Source organism: Pavona decussata, unplaced genomic scaffold (genome assembly GCF_977016875.1).
Source record: "Pavona decussata unplaced genomic scaffold, jaPavDecu1.1 SCAFFOLD_62, whole genome shotgun sequence".
Classification (NCBI taxonomy): Eukaryota; Metazoa; Cnidaria; class Anthozoa; order Scleractinia; family Agariciidae; genus Pavona; species Pavona decussata.
In genome coordinates this window covers 183684-207500 of record NW_028145483.1, presented here as the reverse complement: position 1 = coordinate 207500, position 23817 = coordinate 183684, and the positions used below count along the sequence as shown (strand labels likewise).

Sequence of the window (23817 nt, the reverse complement as noted above, 5' to 3'; positions counted from 1 at the left end):
GAGTGTACGAAAACCTTGGACAACATTTAAGGTGAAGTATATTTTAGACGCTGAAGAATGCCTTATCCAGCAGATAAAGTTTTCCGGCCTTTGAAAAACTGCTGGGGCCTGAACTAAACAGGGTGACGTTTAATTCACGGCAATATATAATTTACCAGGGTCAATTTCAGTTAGTTTCAAACTTGCATGTTATAAAACATTTAACAATCATTCATTTTTGTTATATATCCATCAAGCACGAGGTTTAGTTTGTTAGTTAACAAAACGAGGTGGATGTAATGTAATTTACATTGTACACCAAGCGAACAAGATTAAGCGATAAAAGTCGTGCTCGACCTAATGCAGCGGTTTTTAATTTAGTGTCGTAAGTATTTCGTATTTGCTTAGGATTTGCTTTACTTCACTTTGTGATTGGCTAGCAAAACACGCGCCAATTTCTTAACCAATGAGAAACAAAGCTAAAACCAATCGTGACTTGCTCGAACGCGTTTTCCCGCGCTTGTTGAACGAACCCAAACATTTTCTGGTATAACCGAAATATTTTCGGAAATTGTTTCCAAATGGAATTTCCCCTTCTCGAAAAAAAAATATCCCGATCTTTTTGCATGAGTTCCGGGAAATCAATCAAGTAATCATTAAAAACGTTGATATCGAGTTGTACACCCGAGAAGACCTTCGGTGCACTTCTATGCTCTGGAAAAGCCGAAACTACCGATAAGCGTAATACTGCAACTTAAGGTTAATGACAACTTAATAGATTTAATAACACTCCCTCCACCAAACCTCATCTGAAGATTTAGCGGCTACTAATTTCATCCATTTACAAAATTAAGTTCATGGATATCGAAATTAAATCATGTCTACTCATGTCATGTCTAATTTTTTAAAGCTGTTTTAGCCCTTTTAGCGTTTCTGTATTTTGAGTCAAATTGAACGATTGTCTGAAGTTTCATAGCAATCGAGATATTTAAGATGACAAATCCAAGACGGCGGTTGTCCAGAGTAAATGACGCAAATCACTCCTCACATAACGCCATCATCCGACTTTGTGGACCTCTGAGAAAATAGTTTTGTTACGGCTTTACTGCTGTATGAAGCACACCCTCCCCTCCCTTCCCCTTCCATCAGGTCTAGGAAGGCAGAAAACACCCCGCTTAAATAGGATTAGCATTCGCGTCCATTCTCGACCACCCCCCACCCCCCTTCCCCGTCTAGATAGGATTAAGCATTATCGGCTGGACCTGTTTACGTATCCTGGGACCGATCCCATGTGCACATTCATGTCATTCACATGCGCACATTCCTCCCTCCGCCCCCGCCACGAAATTCATCGTTCTCTTTGGTGACGTCTTGAGTCATCAGTGTCTAAAGTTTAAAGAGGAAGTTTCCTCCTTCTTGTCTGTAAATCTTGGCTGTCTCCCTCATATGGAGGTTTCGTCCGTTTGCTCTTTGAGTAAGCCTTATCCTTTCTCTACGTGGTTCGGGGGATCTCGTCTGATTGAGGTGTTTTCTCTGACCGTGGTATACCTTGCGAAGGACTGGGCTCTAAATGACCTGTTTCGATTACCTCCAAGCAAGACTTCACATAGGGCCATACGGAATTTATCAGTTAACAACATGTACAGCCAAGGGTTAAACGCACTGTTAGCGTGTCCACACCACATACAAACAAAGAACACATATCGGGGAAGAGACATATGAAGATTAGAGTTGAAAGCGAGAATGAGATGATAAGTCTGCCTTGGGAGCCAGCAAGGTGCAGTGAGTTTCTCGGCATGGTTTCAATATCATACCAGTGTATATTGAGGATTGAGGTGCTGGGTCAAAATCTAGTTCCACAACGTCGTTATCATTTTAGCTCTTTTTTTTTTTGTGAAGGCATCTAACAACAAGAACTCTATATTGGAATTTCAGTTCAAAGGGGCCTTTTACACCACGCAGATCTGGTCAGCCATTAATCCGCTTTGAGAGAAGAAAGTCGAGAACTGGACGTTTTTATTCAAATAAGGTTTTAATTTTCTGCGCTTTGTGGGTTACATTTTTGACGAACATTTCCACCCAGATTACGTGCCTAATGAGACTCTGTCTTGTAATAAAAGAACCAAAAAATACATAGCCCTCTGCATTTGAATACATTGTCAATTTACTTGAATATTGACAAAGAAAATACATTTGCTTGGTTTATCTTTCATTTTGTCTCACAATTTAATTTTCCTTTTACTTGAGAAAATTCCGCACATTGAACAAATTGGCTGAAGGAAAATAAAACAACAGTCAAGTCCTCTCTCTCTTTTTTTATCATTTTGAACTCAATCGATCGCGCGGAGTAAAAATTAACTCAAAATGAAATAACTTTTCGACGCAAGGTGCGCTTTTCAAGCATGCTAACGCAAAATAAGTAAAATTCTATTTACACGGAGTACATCGGTGGTTTGTATGTGTGGCGCTAAATAAACAGCGCAGTTTGGACAAGTGAAGACGTGTCTGGCTTACATTAGAGATGTACGTAGCGTAAGTAACCTAACCCTCAGGTTTTTTTCTTGTCGCCTTGAAAATACATCGCTTCGTATAATTTCGGTATACATAAAATATCATTAAGAGTTATTGTTATGTTATTGCATCTTTTAAGTGCTACAAAAGTTATTTCATTTGGCTTCAAAATTAAATTTAACGGAAGTTTTATTATTACATTTTGCTTTGTAGTCGGAAGCATAGTAAAAAGGCAATTGTTATGAAGCTTGACAAACGTTCCTGTTAAGATATTTAACAGTGGTGTGAACATTAAAACAAAGATTGTGCAGGGTCGCGGCCCTTCCAACATAAACTGCAGCTTCACTGTTTTCACGGCAAAGTTTCATAACCAGTCCCTCAATTAACTATGTTGGAGGTAATCGGTAGATTACGATGAAGTTGGACAAACCAACCACCTTGATCAATAGTCTCGTCACGCTGATGGCTCCATTGTCTGGGCCCATGATTCTGCGTTGACTTTGAATATTCACAACTCTTTTAATATCAAAGCAAACACCACCAAACTTAATGATTCTTCCTAAAATTAATCTGACAATTTTTTGATATAATAGACAGACTAACAAACGGCAGAAATGACCACGTGACCACGTGACCTCGTTACCCTATATTTAATTAGCGCTCGCTGTTTTCAGTTTCTCAGTAAAATTGAGTAGTTTCCCGCTAGTATCAAAGGTTAAAGAATTATTTTGCACTATTCTCATCGGTGTACTAACTTTTTTTCAAGGAAACAAGAATGTGAATCACACGTTTGCCGTTATAAGACTGGTCACGTGATTTCATGGTTCCATGACAACAAGATTTTGACAACCCGTTTTTTTTTTTTTGTTTCCTTCAAATTTTAATTAGTTTTACACTATTTTGATTCTCACATATTGGTTTTGATTAATTTGGAACCAATTAGGACGATTTTCTGCAACTCTTTCTCTAGTATTTCGGAACAATCAGAGGTAAGTGTGGCAATGGTTTCTTGAAAACCCGACTGATAGGAAACATGATGGAAACTGCAACAAGTAAAGGTTTCATTGCTTTCTCTTTTACAGTACAGCGATGAACGAGTTCAGGATTGCCTTACACCTGGCAATCCTTGTACAGATATTCAGTGGGAAGCTTTCTGTCGGAAGTGAGTTGGCCATTCAACGATCAGACCACAAACGTTTTGCTTTATTTCGCAAAGTCCAAGAAGGTAAAAAATATGCGAGATAGTGCTCTCTATACTATTGTCAATAGTTTTTTGAACGTACACACCTAAGGATTTCATGTACAGTATCAAGTACTGTTTAAAAACGAGCAGGTGTTTTATTGGGTAAAAACACGAGGAGCAGCCGAGTGGTTTTAGACCTGATAACACACGTGCTGCGAGTTTTTTAAACGGCTTCAAAAATATTCCTGGAAAAAGGGTGGGTCAATAGAGTTCATAACAAACGTTGGAAATTAGCATACGAGAAAAACACAGTACACTTAGGAGGAGTGTTTTATCAGCTGATAAAACACTCCTCATTAGTATGTGGTGTTTTATCAGCTGATAAAACACCGCGTACTAATAAGGAGAAGGTTTATCGATGTAAAGTCACTGCACGTGATGTATTATCAACCATTTGATTGGTCAATGGGCTTATGAATTATTAATTAGTTTTTGAAAAGCTAATAATACCTTCAGTGTACTAAACCGTACACGGCAATGGTCGGGACGTACTTTCTGAAAGAACGTTTGGTTTATCAGCAGAGGTGATTACTAAACTAAAGGTAAATTGATTACCATAAAGAGATTCGAATCTCTTTACGCTGTCCAATTTACCTTTAGTTATCAACTCTGTTGATAAACCAAACAGTCGTTTCTACTCCCCACCGACGAAACACCACAGTTTCCGTTAGCAACTTTCCCATTTATATACTTTTTAAAAGGTCACATTTTAAAAATTCATCTAAGGACTGAAAAGTTTGAAATACTTTGCACCACTAAATAAGCAACACTACAGTGAAGAGCTGGTCCGTAACTTTAATTATAATGTGAATGACTGTTCTCCTCCACGGGCTCAAACGTTAGAGCCGCAATGAACAGAGTAATAAACACTAACAAAACAAATTAGAACTGTTTTTATGGTCCATAGACTTCCATAACAATAATCGATGAGGTCTCTTTGAAACGACTGTTAATTCGTTTAATATTTAGGGAGTTTTTTAAATCTTCACTTCCAAATTGCTATGTTATCGAGCTATGCATAATAAATGCGACACAAATTCATTTAGACCTATTTCAATGAGCTCTCTTTGAAACGACTGTTAATTTCCTTAATAAGAGAGTTTCCCAAATATTCACTTCCGAATTGCTATCTTCTTGAACTTTGCATTACCACCGATTTCATTGATACGCGACCCTCGAATAAAAACTCCCGCGAGCATTTGGCGATTCGCTTCCCTCAATCATGTGCTCCTTATATGGTGTTATAGGAATGCGCTCTTATTTTCAAAAATATGGCGGCCACTGTGTAGCCTGTTCGGTCGACATGGTCACTGGTTACAGATTTGCCTCAAGATAAACTGATTCGGCAGAACGCTGCATAACTCAACCAGAAATTCTAGAACCAAAGTAAACATTTACCGTCTTAACAAGAGCACTAACAATTTTTTTTTTTCATCAGATGCAGTATTGAACGGTCATGTCTTATCAGTGTATCAGGTCTTCTCCGAAATGGAATGCTTGCAAAGATGTCTTTCATGTGACCAATGCATGTCATTCAACTTTGAACGTCAGACCTCAGCATTACGTCGTGATTGTGAGCTGAACGCCTTGACAACAGCGTTATCTGGAGAAGCGCTGGAAACTCGCGTTGGATTTTCATACTACGAGCCCATTAAAGTGACGCTACAACAAGAAGTAAGTAGCAATATAATATAGGAGCATATCGACAAAATCCGAACTCATAGTTTATAACCAATGGTTATCGGAAAACCGAATGCGATCGCGATCGTAAAAATGTGTATGCAGGAATGAAAAATACATAAGCTTACGTTAAAATAACTCACCTTGTGTCCCACATGCAGCTCCGTACGATTAATTTCGATTTTTCCTTTTTGATTTTGAAAACCACAAAAAATGGCTGCTTCAGTAAACATCCCATGGCATTCCACGCTAAAATCCCGAGATATGCTATCTTTGAACTGCGATATTTCGGCCGTCCATATATAAAAATGCTCCAATTTTGCCCCAAGAGACATCATTTGAAATATATTTTCTCTTGTGTTTACGTTATTCCGACAATCATCGCAAACGCTTCATGTATTTCTATATTTACGTTCACTTGGATAAAGCCAAAATAGCAACTTTAGCAAGATTGAAAGCTTCCGATGTTATAAAACGCGACAGAAGCCGTCGCTTGAACGCAGAAAGGAATACTGTGTATTACCATGCTGAAAACAGCAAGATTTAGGTCACGTGCTAAGAAACCAAAATCGCAACAACACGACACGAAGAAAAAAATACGGAGGTTCTTGGAAGAAAAACTGGACGCTATTTTGTCGATTAGCAACCACGCAAAACCACCAAAAGAACGCACACGTCCACCTTTGCGTTGCTTCGCGAATCGGAAGGAATCAGAGTGCGTGTGTAATTTAATTGTTTAATTGTTTATACATGATGCATTCCCGCAATGCGACATGGCGTCCACGAATCCTTGTAGCGTAGCATCACCGCTTAACGGTTACCACTATTCACTCCTGCATTCATGAGTTGGCTCACAGGAGCCTTTAATCATTTTATATTGCCATCTCGGAAACTTTTACGTGGTTGCACGACCGCCATTTCGTTTTTACCAAATAGCCGCTGATAATTTTCGCGGGCTCAAATGTCCCAAATTTTTTGGTGATTATAGCCTTTTTACAAGGAGAACTGTCCATTCTCTATAGAGGTCAATAAAAATAAGAACTATATACACGCTTATTTAAACATACATTTTGATTATTTTCTAGGGTCTTGAGTTTGCTAGCCGTTTGTTACAAGAAGGTGAGTAAACCTGTAAATAGTTTGAACAAAAGAGTCATAATCATAAGTACTTAGGTTATGATCATCCGGGCGAGAGTAATCCTGAGACGAAGGACTATTTGGGGTGAATTTGACTCACGTTTCAGGTCAGTAACTATGCACGTCTTCTTTATTTGCACACATTGAAGCAGAAATTGTACAAAATTCACAAACCAGAAAGGACTTTGATAAGCAAAATCACACCGGCCTGATACAGTCTTCCCGACAGATCAGAAACAAAAATGGCATTTCAGACCTACAGCCTAAAACTGGGAGTTAAAGGGACAGTATCATGGGAGATCGATTAGAGATATCATGATTTTTGGCCAAAATTCACTAAATTTAAACTTTGAACACTGTCTTAATTAATTTCTTAGTCGCTTATTTAAAGAAATACTAATAGCGATTCCAAGACGAAAGGTTGTTGTTGTTGTTGTTGTTGTTGTTGTTGTTGTTGTTGTTGTACAACAGCGAAATTTGAAAACGTCCGCCAGACGTTTTCAAATTTGAACCCCTCTCTATCTTGGTCATCTGCCGGCGAAAATATCATTGGATAGTTTCTTTGCATTTTTATAGTCTTTAAATGGAATTTTGTCATTATATCTTGGCTGCTATCAACCGAATAGCTCTTTTTTGATTTTCGATGTCTTACTAAAAATAGCGTGATACTGTCCCTTTAAGAGACGAATATTTGTTTTTATCAGAATCGCGTAATTTGGAGGCGTAACTTTATGGTGGCCAAATTACCTTCACGAACTCAGTTGAGAAAACACAACGGTCCTTTACACTCACCCGAACCTACGTAACGCCTGTCTCACGATGGACGCTTTTACACAGCTGCTACCGCGCGCCTAACACCACTGGCGCCTTAAAGCATCAGAACTTGGAACGACTGGTACACAAGCTATGATATTTTAAACTTTCATAATTATAAGGGGAAAAAAGAAAGCCGCCAAATCTCAAATCTTTGCTATCTCAAAATCTTTGCTATACCGTTTTCCAAAGCCAGGCTTACGGCATTATTTTTTACAGGGCCAAGTTGTTCAAAGACCAATTAAGCTATTCCCGGATTATGAAATAAATCAAAGAAGATTCTCCCTAAAGATTTTCGTCCCTCAGTTTTGACTTTGACTGAGTTTTGAAACTTTTCTTAATCTTTAGCTTAAAATTAGCTTTTTAAATCATTTTCAACGAACGCCGGAGGAAAATAAACCTTGATTAACTTTTAATTGTGGATCAGCGCTAATCGGCTTTCGATCAACCGGGCCCAGAACTATTGAGGTGAAGAACAATATTCCAAAATTGGACAACTGTATTTTCAAATAATTTTAGCTTTCCTCAACTTGCTCTTGGCATTGATCAACCTTGTTTTCTTCTTATCACAAAATTCATTAGCTAACTCATCAGAGACTTCATCAGCTGCGATGCCTTCACCGCCTGTAGTGACGTCAGTTGTGTCTCTGTTGACGTCAGATCAGCCAGCAACATCTCCGTTATCGAGGACTTTATCAAATGTCTTGGTTAAGTCATCGGACGTATCACATATGACGTCAGTTCAGCCAGAAACATTGTCTTCGTGGTTGACTTCATCCTCTGGTTTTGCTTTGAATACATTATCGGTGATGACCTCGGTAGATTCTTTGATGACGTCAGAGCCAGTAACATCGCCATCGTCGATGACGATTACGTCAACAATTGTCTCTACCTCATTGGTGATGACTACGTCACGACTTTTAGCATCATCGAACAATCTATTAACGTCTTCTGTCCAGCAAAGTTAGTGAAAATTCTGACAACTTTTTCAATTAGAGTCTTCCCTATACTTAAGGACAAAATACAGAGGTATTTTTCCGCAGTCCCACAAATATACAATTTATGGTATTCCGTTTTTAAATAGAAGCTCAAATGATCTCTGAAAAACGCGTCGTTGCCCTCAATTTTCATTTTGTATTCAAACACCCCTAACTATAAACTGCCTTTCCTGGATAGTCATAAACCGCGTGAAATGCCTTTCTATAAGTAGACAGCTTCGTTAAGAAACCCGAGTTTCCCAGACCATTTCCATATGCACCGAATGTATGCGCAGTAACAAAAGGAGGTACCTTCAACGTTTCAGTAACGAGATCCTTATTAGCGACCATCTTCAGGATAAAATATTTATTTGTTGGAGATAGTCCCCTGATACAAAAATTCTACAATACGATAATGCTATGATACGATAAAATGATACAATATGTGTTCTACTATGTAGTCGAACTTTGATCTACATTTCTTTAGAACAGAGAATTGCTTGTCGGCTAAATCAGCCTTCATTAAGATCACATATTCTTGCTTTTATTTGTCTCTAAGGAATTCTTTATTCTTTTACATTTATATTCATTTTAATTTCGCTCATCACTGACTTGATAATGACGTTGAGCAAGCGTCGAAACGTCGTCGCTTTTAAAACTTTTAAACCAAGATGGTTTTAATTTTTTTAAAGTTTTCAACATTATCGCAATTTTTTATAGTTAAATTGTTTAATAATAATAATAATAATAATAATAATAATAATAATAATAATAATAATAATGAAAATAATAATAATAATAATAATAATAATAATAATAATAATAAACAATAACTGATGTATCAGGACCTTTGTCACTCGGCGGCCATGTTGAGGGTCTGTTGAGTCTCAGGAGAATAAAAAGCTTTGTTTTTGCAAGGCAAGCCTCACGCTGAATTCCCGTCTGGGCGAGGCTTACCGTGCAGAAACAAAGCTTTTTATTCGCCCGAGACTCAACATGGCCCAGCGTGACAAAGATCTATTGGCAAAAACTCTTCTGTACAGCAGACAAGTTTCATGTACCCTTAATATTGTGCTTACTTTTTTTAGTGGCTGACTGCAAACACAACTGGCACCAATACAAAACAGGTTGCGTTCAATTATTCACCCTCCATGAGGATTTTAACCAGGCAAGACAATATTGCAATCGTTTTCAAACCTCTGGTGGCGTCCAGGGAGACTTGGTAAAGATAATGTCGAAGGATGATAACGACAGGATTTACGCGCTTGCTTCTGAGCGAGGTTTGTATCGGCCCGGAACCGTATCAAACGTGATGGTCGCTTTGGTGATATTCTCGGGATACAATTGTGTGTAAATGAAACAATAGCCCATTTTACAGTTGTGTGCTTAGCTAGTGACCCGGTCTTGGACTGGAATCGAAGCCAGTGGTGACCTTGTTTTAATACAAACCTCAACGCTTTTCAAACGAAGATCATGCTGTTCTTATGCTAACTAATATGCATTTATCTGATGTGAAAAGCAGTGAGGTTTGTATCAAAACAAGGTCACTCCAGCCCCGCTTTCAATCCAAGGCCAGGTCACCAAGAACATGACTGTAAAATGGCCTCTTATCGATCTTTATTTGGCACAAAAATGTGCATGGACATTAACCGCGATATCTTTTTTGGGAGCAAAACTCAAGGAAAACTGTGCTTACGAATGCTTCACCCTGCTTGCTTCCTTGCTTGCTTGCTAAATCCCTAGCCCTTTCTTTTTTCCTGTGCGATGTGATACTGGCCCTTATAGAACCAGAAAATTCGCTTTATTTATTTATTTATTTATTTATTTATTTATTTATTTATTTTATTTATTTGCCTTCAAGCCACCTTGCTTGCTAATGCATCACCTTGCTTCCTTCTTTGCTTACTTGCTAAATCCTTCATTTTTTCTGCGGGACGTAAGACCTACAGGAACTGGCCCTTATAGGGCGATTTCTGTGCTCAGTGCTCCATCTAGCTTCATGATCCAGAAGCCTGGAATTCATCCCTAACGCACTGTGTCTTCACTTCCTCTATAGGTGCATACTTTATCGGCTTAACGGACAAAGCTACCGAAGGAGTGTATGAGTGGGTTGGTGGATCTCCGGTGTTTTGCACTAACTGGATGAACAGTCATTCAAACATTGCAAACAAAGACTGTGTGGTAATGGACACAAACTCGAACGGGAAGTGGAAGGCAGTCCATTGTCATCATAGCTACCGCTTTATTTGCGAGTGCAAAGGTGCATGCACTTAAGTTTAAAACTACGCGCCGATAAAAAAACAACGCTTTCGGAGACCAAATTTAATTGACATTGACTCAGTATATGTAGACATTATTGAACAGCCAGTTATAATTTTGCCGTTGAACAAGTTATTGAGGTACGAATTCAATCGCACAAACAGGCGTAGTTCTCGTAGGGTGCTTAACTCAGATAGTCCCTTTCAGATGTTTGAACGTGAAAACCAACTGGATACTGAGACGCCGCAAAAGACGGCCAATCAAGACACCAGGTACTGCACGGTGATCATGGTTAGACATGAGGATTATTCAAATAACCGAAGTGGATAAAGAAGGAGACTCACCATCGCGGTTAAATTTGCGAGTGCGCAGGCGCGAGGAAGTCATTCTCGCCTTCAGAGCTTGAATAATTTTTCATGTGATCCTAAAGAATGAAGGCTCTGGACTTAATGTAAGAACTCAACCGCGCACACTCGCAAAATTTAGCTCGTAATTAATGCATCAGTCTTTTTCCAGCAGTTTTCAGACCAACCCACCATGCCCCCCTCCCATCCTCCGGCCCGACCCACGGGTATTAGGATTTTGTTTAGCAAAGCAGCAAATGTCCCACGGCACAGCTAAAATAATAAGTCGATTTCTTTGTTTCTGGGTTTACCTTTATCTAATTAAAGCTAATTCAAGCCAAAAAGAAGTCTGAAATGAGTCTTACCTGTCTATATTCCTCCAGTGATGCTCGTACTGTAGATCTTCGTACCATCTCATTTTGTCCACTAAGACAAAGTTAATCCCAAATTTATCGTCTTTATCGACGAAATTATCATTGAAAGGAAGTGACAGTAGTGTACAGGTGAAAATCATGAGACCGTCAAATGCCCTAGGAAAAAATGCCCCACTTATGCCCGGGGGGAGGGGGGAGTGCTGGAATTCACTGATGCATATTTATGGTCATTCTCCTTGTCAATTGAAAGTGAAAAATGACATAATAATAATAATAATAATAATAATAATAATAATAATAATAATAATAGTAATAATAATAATAATAATAATAAAAATAATAATAAGGCTTTATTCAATCTGATCAATGTAAACATCGATACCATGAACAGGAGATACCAGAGGTTATCCCTATCGAGGGTATCCCCTTTTAAATCAAAGCAATTCAAATCAACTCAACTAAACACAACACAAATCAAATCAAATCAAATGTTAGTTTTTGAGGAGAGGGGAAAACCGGACTACCTGGAGAAAAACCTTTCGGAGCAGAATAGAGAACCAACAAACTCAGCCCACTTATGACGCCGAGTCCGGGAATCGAACCCGGGTCACATTGCTGGAAGGCGAGTGCTCTACCACTGCGCCAACCCTGCTCCCCTAATCTGCCTTGTACAGCTAATTAAAGTTTTTTGCGTGTTTTGATGTAGTAGGTAGTCAAAGGAAACAACTGACCTCTGGCTGTGGCCATGCATTTGTTCAAGGGCTGGGCGGATGATATGAGAAGATCTGCCCGGTATTAAACATGGGCTAGGAAATGGTGATTTTCCGCGGTCTACTGAAATTGACAAAATTGTTAAAAATTCGCATGCACTTAATTTGGTACGAGAGATCAAACAGAAGGGTGAGTGATGGGAATTTTACAAAAACTTTGTAGATAACGAATGTTCGTCGGATCGCAAGGCTCTTAATCGCCGGAACCTAACCTCTGGCCTTCCCAAAAGGCGCCTTCTGTATTCACAGTCGTTCGAGGCCTTTTTTATTTTCCAAAACCGCGCGCGGCCACATGCCAAATAGGCCATTTCTGAGTTGCTGTGAGCCTCATTATAAAAGCGAGGCTAAGTGCAAAGCTTTTCAAAAGAAAATCAGTTTTGTTTGCATGCCTATGAAAACTAGGTTTCATAATAAAAACTTTGCACTTAGCCTCGCTTTTATAATGAGCTTCAAAGCAACTCTATTAACCACGCAATAATGCAGTTGTCGATCTTGAAAAAATTACATTACCAGAAATTTACCATGAATACGTGGTCTTTTATTACAATTTTTTTCGTCAGCCTAGTTGATAATAATAATCTGAATACCTTAAATAAGCTGTACAGCTAAACCCGAGAAGACCTTCGGTGCACTTCTATGCTCTGGAAAAGCCGAAACTACCGATAAGCGTAATACTGCAACTTAAGGTTAATGACAACTTAATAGATTTAATAACACTCCCTCCACCAAACCTCATCTGAAGATTTAGCGGCTACTAATTTCATCCATTTACAAAATTAAGTTCATGGATATCGAAATTAAATCATGTCTACTCATGTCATGTCTAATTTTTTAAAGCTGTTTTAGCCCTTTTAGCGTTTCTGTATTTTGAGTCAAATTGAACGATTGTCTGAAGTTTCATAGCAATCGAGATATTTAAGATGACAAATCCAAGACGGCGGTTGTCCAGAGTAAATGACGCAAATCACTCCTCACATAACGCCATCATCCGACTTTGTGGACCTCTGAGAAAATAGTTTTGTTACGGCTTTACTGCTGTATGAAGCACACCCTCCCCTCCCTTCCCCTTCCATCAGGTCTAGGAAGGCAGAAAACACCCCGCTTAAATAGGATTAGCATTCGCGTCCATTCTCGACCACCCCCCACCCCCCTTCCCCGTCTAGATAGGATTAAGCATTATCGGCTGGACCTGTTTACGTATCCTGGGACCGATCCCATGTGCACATTCATGTCATTCACATGCGCACATTCCTCCCTCCGCCCCCGCCACGAAATTCATCGTTCTCTTTGGTGACGTCTTGAGTCATCAGTGTCTAAAGTTTAAAGAGGAAGTTTCCTCCTTCTTGTCTGTAAATCTTGGCTGTCTCCCTCATATGGAGGTTTCGTCCGTTTGCTCTTTGAGTAAGCCTTATCCTTTCTCTACGTGGTTCGGGGGATCTCGTCTGATTGAGGTGTTTTCTCTGACCGTGGTATACCTTGCGAAGGACTGGGCTCTAAATGACCTGTTTCGATTACCTCCAAGCAAGACTTCACATAGGGCCATACGGAATTTATCAGTTAACAACATGTACAGCCAAGGGTTAAACGCACTGTTAGCGTGTCCACACCACATACAAACAAAGAACACATATCGGGGAAGAGACATATGAAGATTAGAGTTGAAAGCGAGAATGAGATGATAAGTCTGCCTTGGGAGCCAGCAAGGTGCAGTGAGTTTCTCGGCATGGTTTCAATATCATACCAGTGTATATTGAGGATTGAGGTGCTGGGTCAAAATCTAGTTCCACAACGTCGTTATCATTTTAGCTCTTTTTTTTTTTGTGAAGGCATCTAACAACAAGAACTCTATATTGGAATTTCAGTTCAAAGGGGCCTTTTACACCACGCAGATCTGGTCAGCCATTAATCCGCTTTGAGAGAAGAAAGTCGAGAACTGGACGTTTTTATTCAAATAAGGTTTTAATTTTCTGCGCTTTGTGGGTTACATTTTTGACGAACATTTCCACCCAGATTACGTGCCTAATGAGACTCTGTCTTGTAATAAAAGAACCAAAAAATACATAGCCCTCTGCATTTGAATACATTGTCAATTTACTTGAATATTGACAAAGAAAATACATTTGCTTGGTTTATCTTTCATTTTGTCTCACAATTTAATTTTCCTTTTACTTGAGAAAATTCCGCACATTGAACAAATTGGCTGAAGGAAAATAAAACAACAGTCAAGTCCTCTCTCTCTTTTTTTATCATTTTGAACTCAATCGATCGCGCGGAGTAAAAATTAACTCAAAATGAAATAACTTTTCGACGCAAGGTGCGCTTTTCAAGCATGCTAACGCAAAATAAGTAAAATTCTATTTACACGGAGTACATCGGTGGTTTGTATGTGTGGCGCTAAATAAACAGCGCAGTTTGGACAAGTGAAGACGTGTCTGGCTTACATTAGAGATGTACGTAGCGTAAGTAACCTAACCCTCAGGTTTTTTTCTTGTCGCCTTGAAAATACATCGCTTCGTATAATTTCGGTATACATAAAATATCATTAAGAGTTATTGTTATGTTATTGCATCTTTTAAGTGCTACAAAAGTTATTTCATTTGGCTTCAAAATTAAATTTAACGGAAGTTTTATTATTACATTTTGCTTTGTAGTCGGAAGCATAGTAAAAAGGCAATTGTTATGAAGCTTGACAAACGTTCCTGTTAAGATATTTAACAGTGGTGTGAACATTAAAACAAAGATTGTGCAGGGTCGCGGCCCTTCCAACATAAACTGCAGCTTCACTGTTTTCACGGCAAAGTTTCATAACCAGTCCCTCAATTAACTATGTTGGAGGTAATCGGTAGATTACGATGAAGTTGGACAAACCAACCACCTTGATCAATAGTCTCGTCACGCTGATGGCTCCATTGTCTGGGCCCATGATTCTGCGTTGACTTTGAATATTCACAACTCTTTTAATATCAAAGCAAACACCACCAAACTTAATGATTCTTCCTAAAATTAATCTGACAATTTTTTGATATAATAGACAGACTAACAAACGGCAGAAATGACCACGTGACCACGTGACCTCGTTACCCTATATTTAATTAGCGCTCGCTGTTTTCAGTTTCTCAGTAAAATTGAGTAGTTTCCCGCTAGTATCAAAGGTTAAAGAATTATTTTGCACTATTCTCATCGGTGTACTAACTTTTTTTCAAGGAAACAAGAATGTGAATCACACGTTTGCCGTTATAAGACTGGTCACGTGATTTCATGGTTCCATGACAACAAGATTTTGACAACCCGTTTTTTTTTTTTTGTTTCCTTCAAATTTTAATTAGTTTTACACTATTTTGATTCTCACATATTGGTTTTGATTAATTTGGAACCAATTAGGACGATTTTCTGCAACTCTTTCTCTAGTATTTCGGAACAATCAGAGGTAAGTGTGGCAATGGTTTCTTGAAAACCCGACTGATAGGAAACATGATGGAAACTGCAACAAGTAAAGGTTTCATTGCTTTCTCTTTTACAGTACAGCGATGAACGAGTTCAGGATTGCCTTACACCTGGCAATCCTTGTACAGATATTCAGTGGGAAGCTTTCTGTCGGAAGTGAGTTGGCCATTCAACGATCAGACCACAAACGTTTTGCTTTATTTCGCAAAGTCCAAGAAGGTAAAAAATATGCGAGATAGTGCTCTCTATACTATTGTCAATAGTTTTTTGAACGTACACACCTAAGGATTTCATGTACAGTATCAAGTACTGTTTAAAAACGAGCAGGTGTTTTATTGGGTAAAAACACGAGGAGCAGCCGAGTGGTTTTAGACCTGATAACACACGTGCTGCGAGTTTTTTAAACGGCTTCAAAAATATTCCTGGAAAAAGGGTGGGTCAATAGAGTTCATAACAAACGTTGGAAATTAGCATACGAGAAAAACACAGTACACTTAGGAGGAGTGTTTTATCAGCTGATAAAACACTCCTCATTAGTATGTGGTGTTTTATCAGCTGATAAAACACCGCGTACTAATAAGGAGAAGGTTTATCGATGTAAAGTCACTGCACGTGATGTATTATCAACCATTTGATTGGTCAATGGGCTTATGAATTATTAATTAGTTTTTGAAAAGCTAATAATACCTTCAGTGTACTAAACCGTACACGGCAATGGTCGGGACGTACTTTCTGAAAGAACGTTTGGTTTATCAGCAGAGGTGATTACTAAACTAAAGGTAAATTGATTACCATAAAGAGATTCGAATCTCTTTACGCTGTCCAATTTACCTTTAGTTATCAACTCTGTTGATAAACCAAACAGTCGTTTCTACTCCCCACCGACGAAACACCACAGTTTCCGTTAGCAACTTTCCCATTTATATACTTTTTAAAAGGTCACATTTTAAAAATTCATCTAAGGACTGAAAAGTTTGAAATACTTTGCACCACTAAATAAGCAACACTACAGTGAAGAGCTGGTCCGTAACTTTAATTATAATGTGAATGACTGTTCTCCTCCACGGGCTCAAACGTTAGAGCCGCAATGAACAGAGTAATAAACACTAACAAAACAAATTAGAACTGTTTTTATGGTCCATAGACTTCCATAACAATAATCGATGAGGTCTCTTTGAAACGACTGTTAATTCGTTTAATATTTAGGGAGTTTTTTAAATCTTCACTTCCAAATTGCTATGTTATCGAGCTATGCATAATAAATGCGACACAAATTCATTTAGACCTATTTCAATGAGCTCTCTTTGAAACGACTGTTAATTTCCTTAATAAGAGAGTTTCCCAAATATTCACTTCCGAATTGCTATCTTCTTGAACTTTGCATTACCACCGATTTCATTGATACGCGACCCTCGAATAAAAACTCCCGCGAGCATTTGGCGATTCGCTTCCCTCAATCATGTGCTCCTTATATGGTGTTATAGGAATGCGCTCTTATTTTCAAAAATATGGCGGCCACTGTGTAGCCTGTTCGGTCGACATGGTCACTGGTTACAGATTTGCCTCAAGATAAACTGATTCGGCAGAACGCTGCATAACTCAACCAGAAATTCTAGAACCAAAGTAAACATTTACCGTCTTAACAAGAGCACTAACAATTTTTTTTTTTCATCAGATGCAGTATTGAACGGTCATGTCTTATCAGTGTATCAGGTCTTCTCCGAAATGGAATGCTTGCAAAGATGTCTTTCATGTGACCAATGCATGTCATTCAACTTTGAACGTCAGACCTCAGCATTACGTCGTGATTGTGAGCTGAACGCCTTGACAACAGCGTTATCTGGAGAAGCGCTGGAAACTCGCGTTGGATTTTCATACTACGAGCCCATTAAAGTGACGCTACAACAAGAAGTAAGTAGCAATATAATATAGGAGCATATCGACAAAATCCGAACTCATAGTTTATAACCAATGGTTATCGGAAAACCGAATGCGATCGCGATCGTAAAAATGTGTATGCAGGAATGAAAAATACATAAGCTTACGTTAAAATAACTCACCTTGTGTCCCACATGCAGCTCCGTACGATTAATTTCGATTTTTCCTTTTTGATTTTGAAAACCACAAAAAATGGCTGCTTCAGTAAACATCCCATGGCATTCCACGCTAAAATCCCGAGATATGCTATCTTTGAACTGCGATATTTCGGCCGTCCATATATAAAAATGCTCCAATTTTGCCCCAAGAGACATCATTTGAAATATATTTTCTCTTGTGTTTACGTTATTCCGACAATCATCGCAAACGCTTCATGTATTTCTATATTTACGTTCACTTGGATAAAGCCAAAATAGCAACTTTAGCAAGATTGAAAGCTTCCGATGTTATAAAACGCGACAGAAGCCGTCGCTTGAACGCAGAAAGGAATACTGTGTATTACCATGCTGAAAACAGCAAGATTTAGGTCACGTGCTAAGAAACCAAAATCGCAACAACACGACACGAAGAAAAAAATACGGAGGTTCTTGGAAGAAAAACTGGACGCTATTTTGTCGATTAGCAACCACGCAAAACCACCAAAAGAACGCACACGTCCACCTTTGCGTTGCTTCGCGAATCGGAAGGAATCAGAGTGCGTGTGTAATTTAATTGTTTAATTGTTTATACATGATGCATTCCCGCAATGCGACATGGCGTCCACGAATCCTTGTAGCGTAGCATCACCGCTTAACGGTTACCACTATTCACTCCTGCATTCATGAGTTGGCTCACAGGAGCCTTTAATCATTTTATATTGCCATCTCGGAAACTTTTACGTGGTTGCACGACCGCCATTTCGTTTTTACCAAATAGCCGCTGATAATTTTCGCGGGCTCAAATGTCCCAAATTTTTTGGTGATTATAGCCTTTTTACAAGGAGAACTGTCCATTCTCTATAGAGGTCAATAAAAATAAGAACTATATACACGCTTATTTAAACATACATTTTGATTATTTTCTAGGGTCTTGAGTTTGCTAGCCGTTTGTTACAAGAAGGTGAGTAAACCTGTAAATAGTTTGAACAAAAGAGTCATAATCATAAGTACTTAGGTTATGATCATCCGGGCGAGAGTAATCCTGAGACGAAGGACTATTTGGGGTGAATTTGACTCACGTTTCAGGTCAGTAACTATGCACGTCTTCTTTATTTGCACACATTGAAGCAGAAATTGTACAAAATTCACAAACCAGAAAGGACTTTGATAAGCAAAATCACACCGGCCTGATACAGTCTTCCCGACAGATCAGAAACAAAAATGGCATTTCAGACCTACAGCCTAAAACTGGGAGTTAAAGGGACAGTATCATGGGAGATCGATTAGAGATATCATGATTTTTGGCCAAAATTCACTAAATTTAAACTTTGAACACTGTCTTAATTAATTTCTTAGTCGCTTATTTAAAGAAATACTAATAGCGATTCCAAGACGAAAGGTTGTTGTTGTTGTTGTTGTTGTTGTTGTTGTTGTTGTTGTTGTACAACAGCGAAATTTGAAAACGTCCGCCAGACGTTTTCAAATTTGAACCCCTCTCTATCTTGGTCATCTGCCGGCGAAAATATCATTGGATAGTTTCTTTGCATTTTTATAGTCTTTAAATGGAATTTTGTCATTATATCTTGGCTGCTATCAACCGAATAGCTCTTTTTTGATTTTCGATGTCTTACTAAAAATAGCGTGATACTGTCCCTTTAAGAGACGAATATTTGTTTTTATCAGAATCGCGTAATTTGGAGGCGTAACTTTATGGTGGCCAAATTACCTTCACGAACTCAGTTGAGAAAACACAACGGTCCTTTACACTCACCCGAACCTACGTAACGCCTGTCTCACGATGGACGCTTTTACACAGCTGCTACCGCGCGCCTAACACCACTGGCGCCTTAAAGCATCAGAACTTGGAACGACTGGTACACAAGCTATGATATTTTAAACTTTCATAATTATAAGGGGAAAAAAGAAAGCCGCCAAATCTCAAATCTTTGCTATCTCAAAATCTTTGCTATACCGTTTTCCAAAGCCAGGCTTACGGCATTATTTTTTACAGGGCCAAGTTGTTCAAAGACCAATTAAGCTATTCCCGGATTATGAAATAAATCAAAGAAGATTCTCCCTAAAGATTTTCGTCCCTCAGTTTTGACTTTGACTGAGTTTTGAAACTTTTCTTAATCTTTAGCTTAAAATTAGCTTTTTAAATCATTTTCAACGAACGCCGGAGGAAAATAAACCTTGATTAACTTTTAATTGTGGATCAGCGCTAATCGGCTTTCGATCAACCGGGCCCAGAACTATTGAGGTGAAGAACAATATTCCAAAATTGGACAACTGTATTTTCAAATAATTTTAGCTTTCCTCAACTTGCTCTTGGCATTGATCAACCTTGTTTTCTTCTTATCACAAAATTCATTAGCTAACTCATCAGAGACTTCATCAGCTGCGATGCCTTCACCGCCTGTAGTGACGTCAGTTGTGTCTCTGTTGACGTCAGATCAGCCAGCAACATCTCCGTTATCGAGGACTTTATCAAATGTCTTGGTTAAGTCATCGGACGTATCACATATGACGTCAGTTCAGCCAGAAACATTGTCTTCGTGGTTGACTTCATCCTCTGGTTTTGCTTTGAATACATTATCGGTGATGACCTCGGTAGATTCTTTGATGACGTCAGAGCCAGTAACATCGCCATCGTCGATGACGATTACGTCAACAATTGTCTCTACCTCATTGGTGATGACTACGTCACGACTTTTAGCATCATCGAACAATCTATTAACGTCTTCTGTCCAGCAAAGTTAGTGAAAATTCTGACAACTTTTTCAATTAGAGTCTTCCCTATACTTAAGGACAAAATACAGAGGTATTTTTCCGCAGTCCCACAAATATACAATTTATGGTATTCCGTTTTTAAATAGAAGCTCAAATGATCTCTGAAAAACGCGTCGTTGCCCTCAATTTTCATTTTGTATTCAAACACCCCTAACTATAAACTGCCTTTCCTGGATAGTCATAAACCGCGTGAAATGCCTTTCTATAAGTAGACAGCTTCGTTAAGAAACCCGAGTTTCCCAGACCATTTCCATATGCACCGAATGTATGCGCAGTAACAAAAGGAGGTACCTTCAACGTTTCAGTAACGAGATCCTTATTAGCGACCATCTTCAGGATAAAATATTTATTTGTTGGAGATAGTCCCCTGATACAAAAATTCTACAATACGATAATGCTATGATACGATAAAATGATACAATATGTGTTCTACTATGTAGTCGAACTTTGATCTACATTTCTTTAGAACAGAGAATTGCTTGTCGGCTAAATCAGCCTTCATTAAGATCACATATTCTTGCTTTTATTTGTCTCTAAGGAATTCTTTATTCTTTTACATTTATATTCATTTTAATTTCGCTCATCACTGACTTGATAATGACGTTGAGCAAGCGTCGAAACGTCGTCGCTTTTAAAACTTTTAAACCAAGATGGTTTTAATTTTTTTAAAGTTTTCAACATTATCGCAATTTTTTATAGTTAAATTGTTTAATAATAATAATAATAATAATAATAATAATAATAATAATAATAATAATAATAATAATAATAATAATAATAATAATAATAATAATAATAATAATAAACAATAACTGATGTATCAGGACCTTTGTCACTCGGCGGCCATGTTGAGGGTCTGTTGAGTCTCAGGAGAATAAAAAGCTTTGTTTTTGCAAGGCAAGCCTCACGCTGAATTCCCGTCTGGGCGAGGCTTACCGTGCAGAAACAAAGCTTTTTATTCGCCCGAGACTCAACATGGCCCAGCGTGACAAAGATCTATTGGCAAAAACTCTTCTGTACAGCAGACAAGTTTCATGTACCCTTAATATTGTGCTTACTTTTTTTAGTGGCTGACTGCAAACACAACTGGCACCAATACAAAACAGGTTGCGTTCAATTATTCACCCTCCATGAGGATTTTAACCAGGCAAGACAATATTGCAATCGTTTTCAAACCTCTGGTGGCGTCCAGGGAGACTTGGTAAAGATAATGTCGAAGGATGATAACGACAGGATTTACGCGCTTGCTTCTGAGCGAGGTTTGTATCGGCCCGGAACCGTATCAAACGTGATGGTCGCTTTGGTGATATTCTCGGGATACAATTGTGTGTAAATGAAACAATAGCCCATTTTACAGTTGTGTGCTTAGCTAGTGACCCGGTCTTGGACTGGAATCGAAGCCAGTGGTGACCTTGTTTTAATACAAACCTCAACGCTTTTCAAACGAAGATCATGCTGTTCTTATGCTAACTAATATGCATTTATCTGATGTGAAAAGCAGTGAGGTTTGTATCAAAACAAGGTCACTCCAGCCCCGCTTTCAATCCAAGGCCAGGTCACCAAGAACATGACTGTAAAATGGCCTCTTATCGATCTTTATTTGGCACAAAAATGTGCATGGACATTAACCGCGATATCTTTTTTGGGAGCAAAACTCAAGGAAAACTGTGCTTACGAATGCTTCACCCTGCTTGCTTCCTTGCTTGCTTGCTAAATCCCTAGCCCTTTCTTTTTTCCTGTGCGATGTGATACTGGCCCTTATAGAACCAGAAAATTCGCTTTATTTATTTATTTATTTATTTATTTATTTATTTATTTATTTTATTTATTTGCCTTCAAGCCACCTTGCTTGCTAATGCATCACCTTGCTTCCTTCTTTGCTTACTTGCTAAATCCTTCATTTTTTCTGCGGGACGTAAGACCTACAGGAACTGGCCCTTATAGGGCGATTTCTGTGCTCAGTGCTCCATCTAGCTTCATGATCCAGAAGCCTGGAATTCATCCCTAACGCACTGTGTCTTCACTTCCTCTATAGGTGCATACTTTATCGGCTTAACGGACAAAGCTACCGAAGGAGTGTATGAGTGGGTTGGTGGATCTCCGGTGTTTTGCACTAACTGGATGAACAGTCATTCAAACATTGCAAACAAAGACTGTGTGGTAATGGACACAAACTCGAACGGGAAGTGGAAGGCAGTCCATTGTCATCATAGCTACCGCTTTATTTGCGAGTGCAAAGGTGCATGCACTTAAGTTTAAAACTACGCGCCGATAAAAAAACAACGCTTTCGGAGACCAAATTTAATTGACATTGACTCAGTATATGTAGACATTATTGAACAGCCAGTTATAATTTTGCCGTTGAACAAGTTATTGAGGTACGAATTCAATCGCACAAACAGGCGTAGTTCTCGTAGGGTGCTTAACTCAGATAGTCCCTTTCAGATGTTTGAACGTGAAAACCAACTGGATACTGAGACGCCGCAAAAGACGGCCAATCAAGACACCAGGTACTGCACGGTGATCATGGTTAGACATGAGGATTATTCAAATAACCGAAGTGGATAAAGAAGGAGACTCACCATCGCGGTTAAATTTGCGAGTGCGCAGGCGCGAGGAAGTCATTCTCGCCTTCAGAGCTTGAATAATTTTTCATGTGATCCTAAAGAATGAAGGCTCTGGACTTAATGTAAGAACTCAACCGCGCACACTCGCAAAATTTAGCTCGTAATTAATGCATCAGTCTTTTTCCAGCAGTTTTCAGACCAACCCACCATGCCCCCCTCCCATCCTCCGGCCCGACCCACGGGTATTAGGATTTTGTTTAGCAAAGCAGCAAATGTCCCACGGCACAGCTAAAATAATAAGTCGATTTCTTTGTTTCTGGGTTTACCTTTATCTAATTAAAGCTAATTCAAGCCAAAAAGAAGTCTGAAATGAGTCTTACCTGTCTATATTCCTCCAGTGATGCTCGTACTGTAGATCTTCGTACCATCTCATTTTGTCCACTAAGACAAAGTTAATCCCAAATTTATCGTCTTTATCGACGAAATTATCATTGAAAGGAAGTGACAGTAGTGTACAGGTGAAAATCATGAGACCGTCAAATGCCCTAGGAAAAAATGCCCCACTTATGCCCGGGGGGAGGGGGGAGTGCTGGAATTCACTGATGCATATTTATGGTCATTCTCCTTGTCAATTGAAAGTGAAAAATGACATAATAATAATAATAATAATAATAATAATAATAATAATAATAATAGTAATAATAATAATAATAATAAAAATAATAATAAGGCTTTATTCAATCTGATCAATGTAAACATCGATACCATGAACAGGAGATACCAGAGGTTATCCCTATCGAGGGTATCCCCTTTTAAATCAAAGCAATTCAAATCAACTCAACTAAACACAACAC

At 38.7% G+C, this 23817-nt stretch overlaps 2 protein-coding genes across 2 annotated transcripts in view; both read left to right on the top strand.

Annotated features, from left to right (window-relative positions):
- The window catches only part of LOC146478823 (uncharacterized), a 35256-nt gene extending 24102 nt beyond the window's left edge, over nucleotides 1-11154 (top strand). Inside the window, exons 2-7 of the mRNA XM_085111584.1 lie at nucleotides 3573-3715; nucleotides 5172-5407; nucleotides 6499-6532; nucleotides 7946-8326; nucleotides 9429-9620; nucleotides 10397-11154. Coding sequence (XP_084967710.1) covers nucleotides 3573-3715; nucleotides 5172-5407; nucleotides 6499-6532; nucleotides 7946-8326; nucleotides 9429-9620; nucleotides 10397-10614 — 1204 coding nt within the window. The 3' untranslated portion in view covers nucleotides 10615-11154. The remainder of the gene's footprint in view (nucleotides 1-3572; nucleotides 3716-5171; nucleotides 5408-6498; nucleotides 6533-7945; nucleotides 8327-9428; nucleotides 9621-10396) is intronic.
- A 4460-nt stretch (nucleotides 11155-15614) lies between these two features.
- On the top strand, nucleotides 15615-23111 carry LOC146478822 (uncharacterized). Its single transcript, XM_085111660.1, has 6 exons — nucleotides 15615-15750; nucleotides 17207-17442; nucleotides 18534-18567; nucleotides 19981-20361; nucleotides 21464-21655; nucleotides 22432-23111. The coding sequence occupies exons 1-6, from the start codon at nucleotides 15615-15617 to the stop codon at nucleotides 22647-22649; spliced, it is 1197 nt and encodes a 398-aa protein (XP_084967786.1). The 3' UTR covers nucleotides 22650-23111.
- The last annotated feature ends 706 nt before the right edge of the window (nucleotides 23112-23817 follow it).

What these genes read in the sequence shown, in the direction of transcription:
- LOC146478822 (XM_085111660.1), top strand. Translation starts at nt 15,615, where the DNA reads ATGAACGAGTTCAGGATTGCCTTACACCTGGCAATCCTTGTACAGATA. An exon ending in AAGTGACGCTACAACAAGAA is followed by an intron (nt 17,443 to 18,533) that starts GTAAGTAGCAAT and finishes ATTATTTTCTAG; the next exon opens with GGTCTTGAGTTTGCTAGCCG. An exon ending in TAGCCGTTTGTTACAAGAAG is followed by an intron (nt 18,568 to 19,980) that starts GTGAGTAAACCT and finishes AAAATTCATTAG; the next exon opens with CTAACTCATCAGAGACTTCA.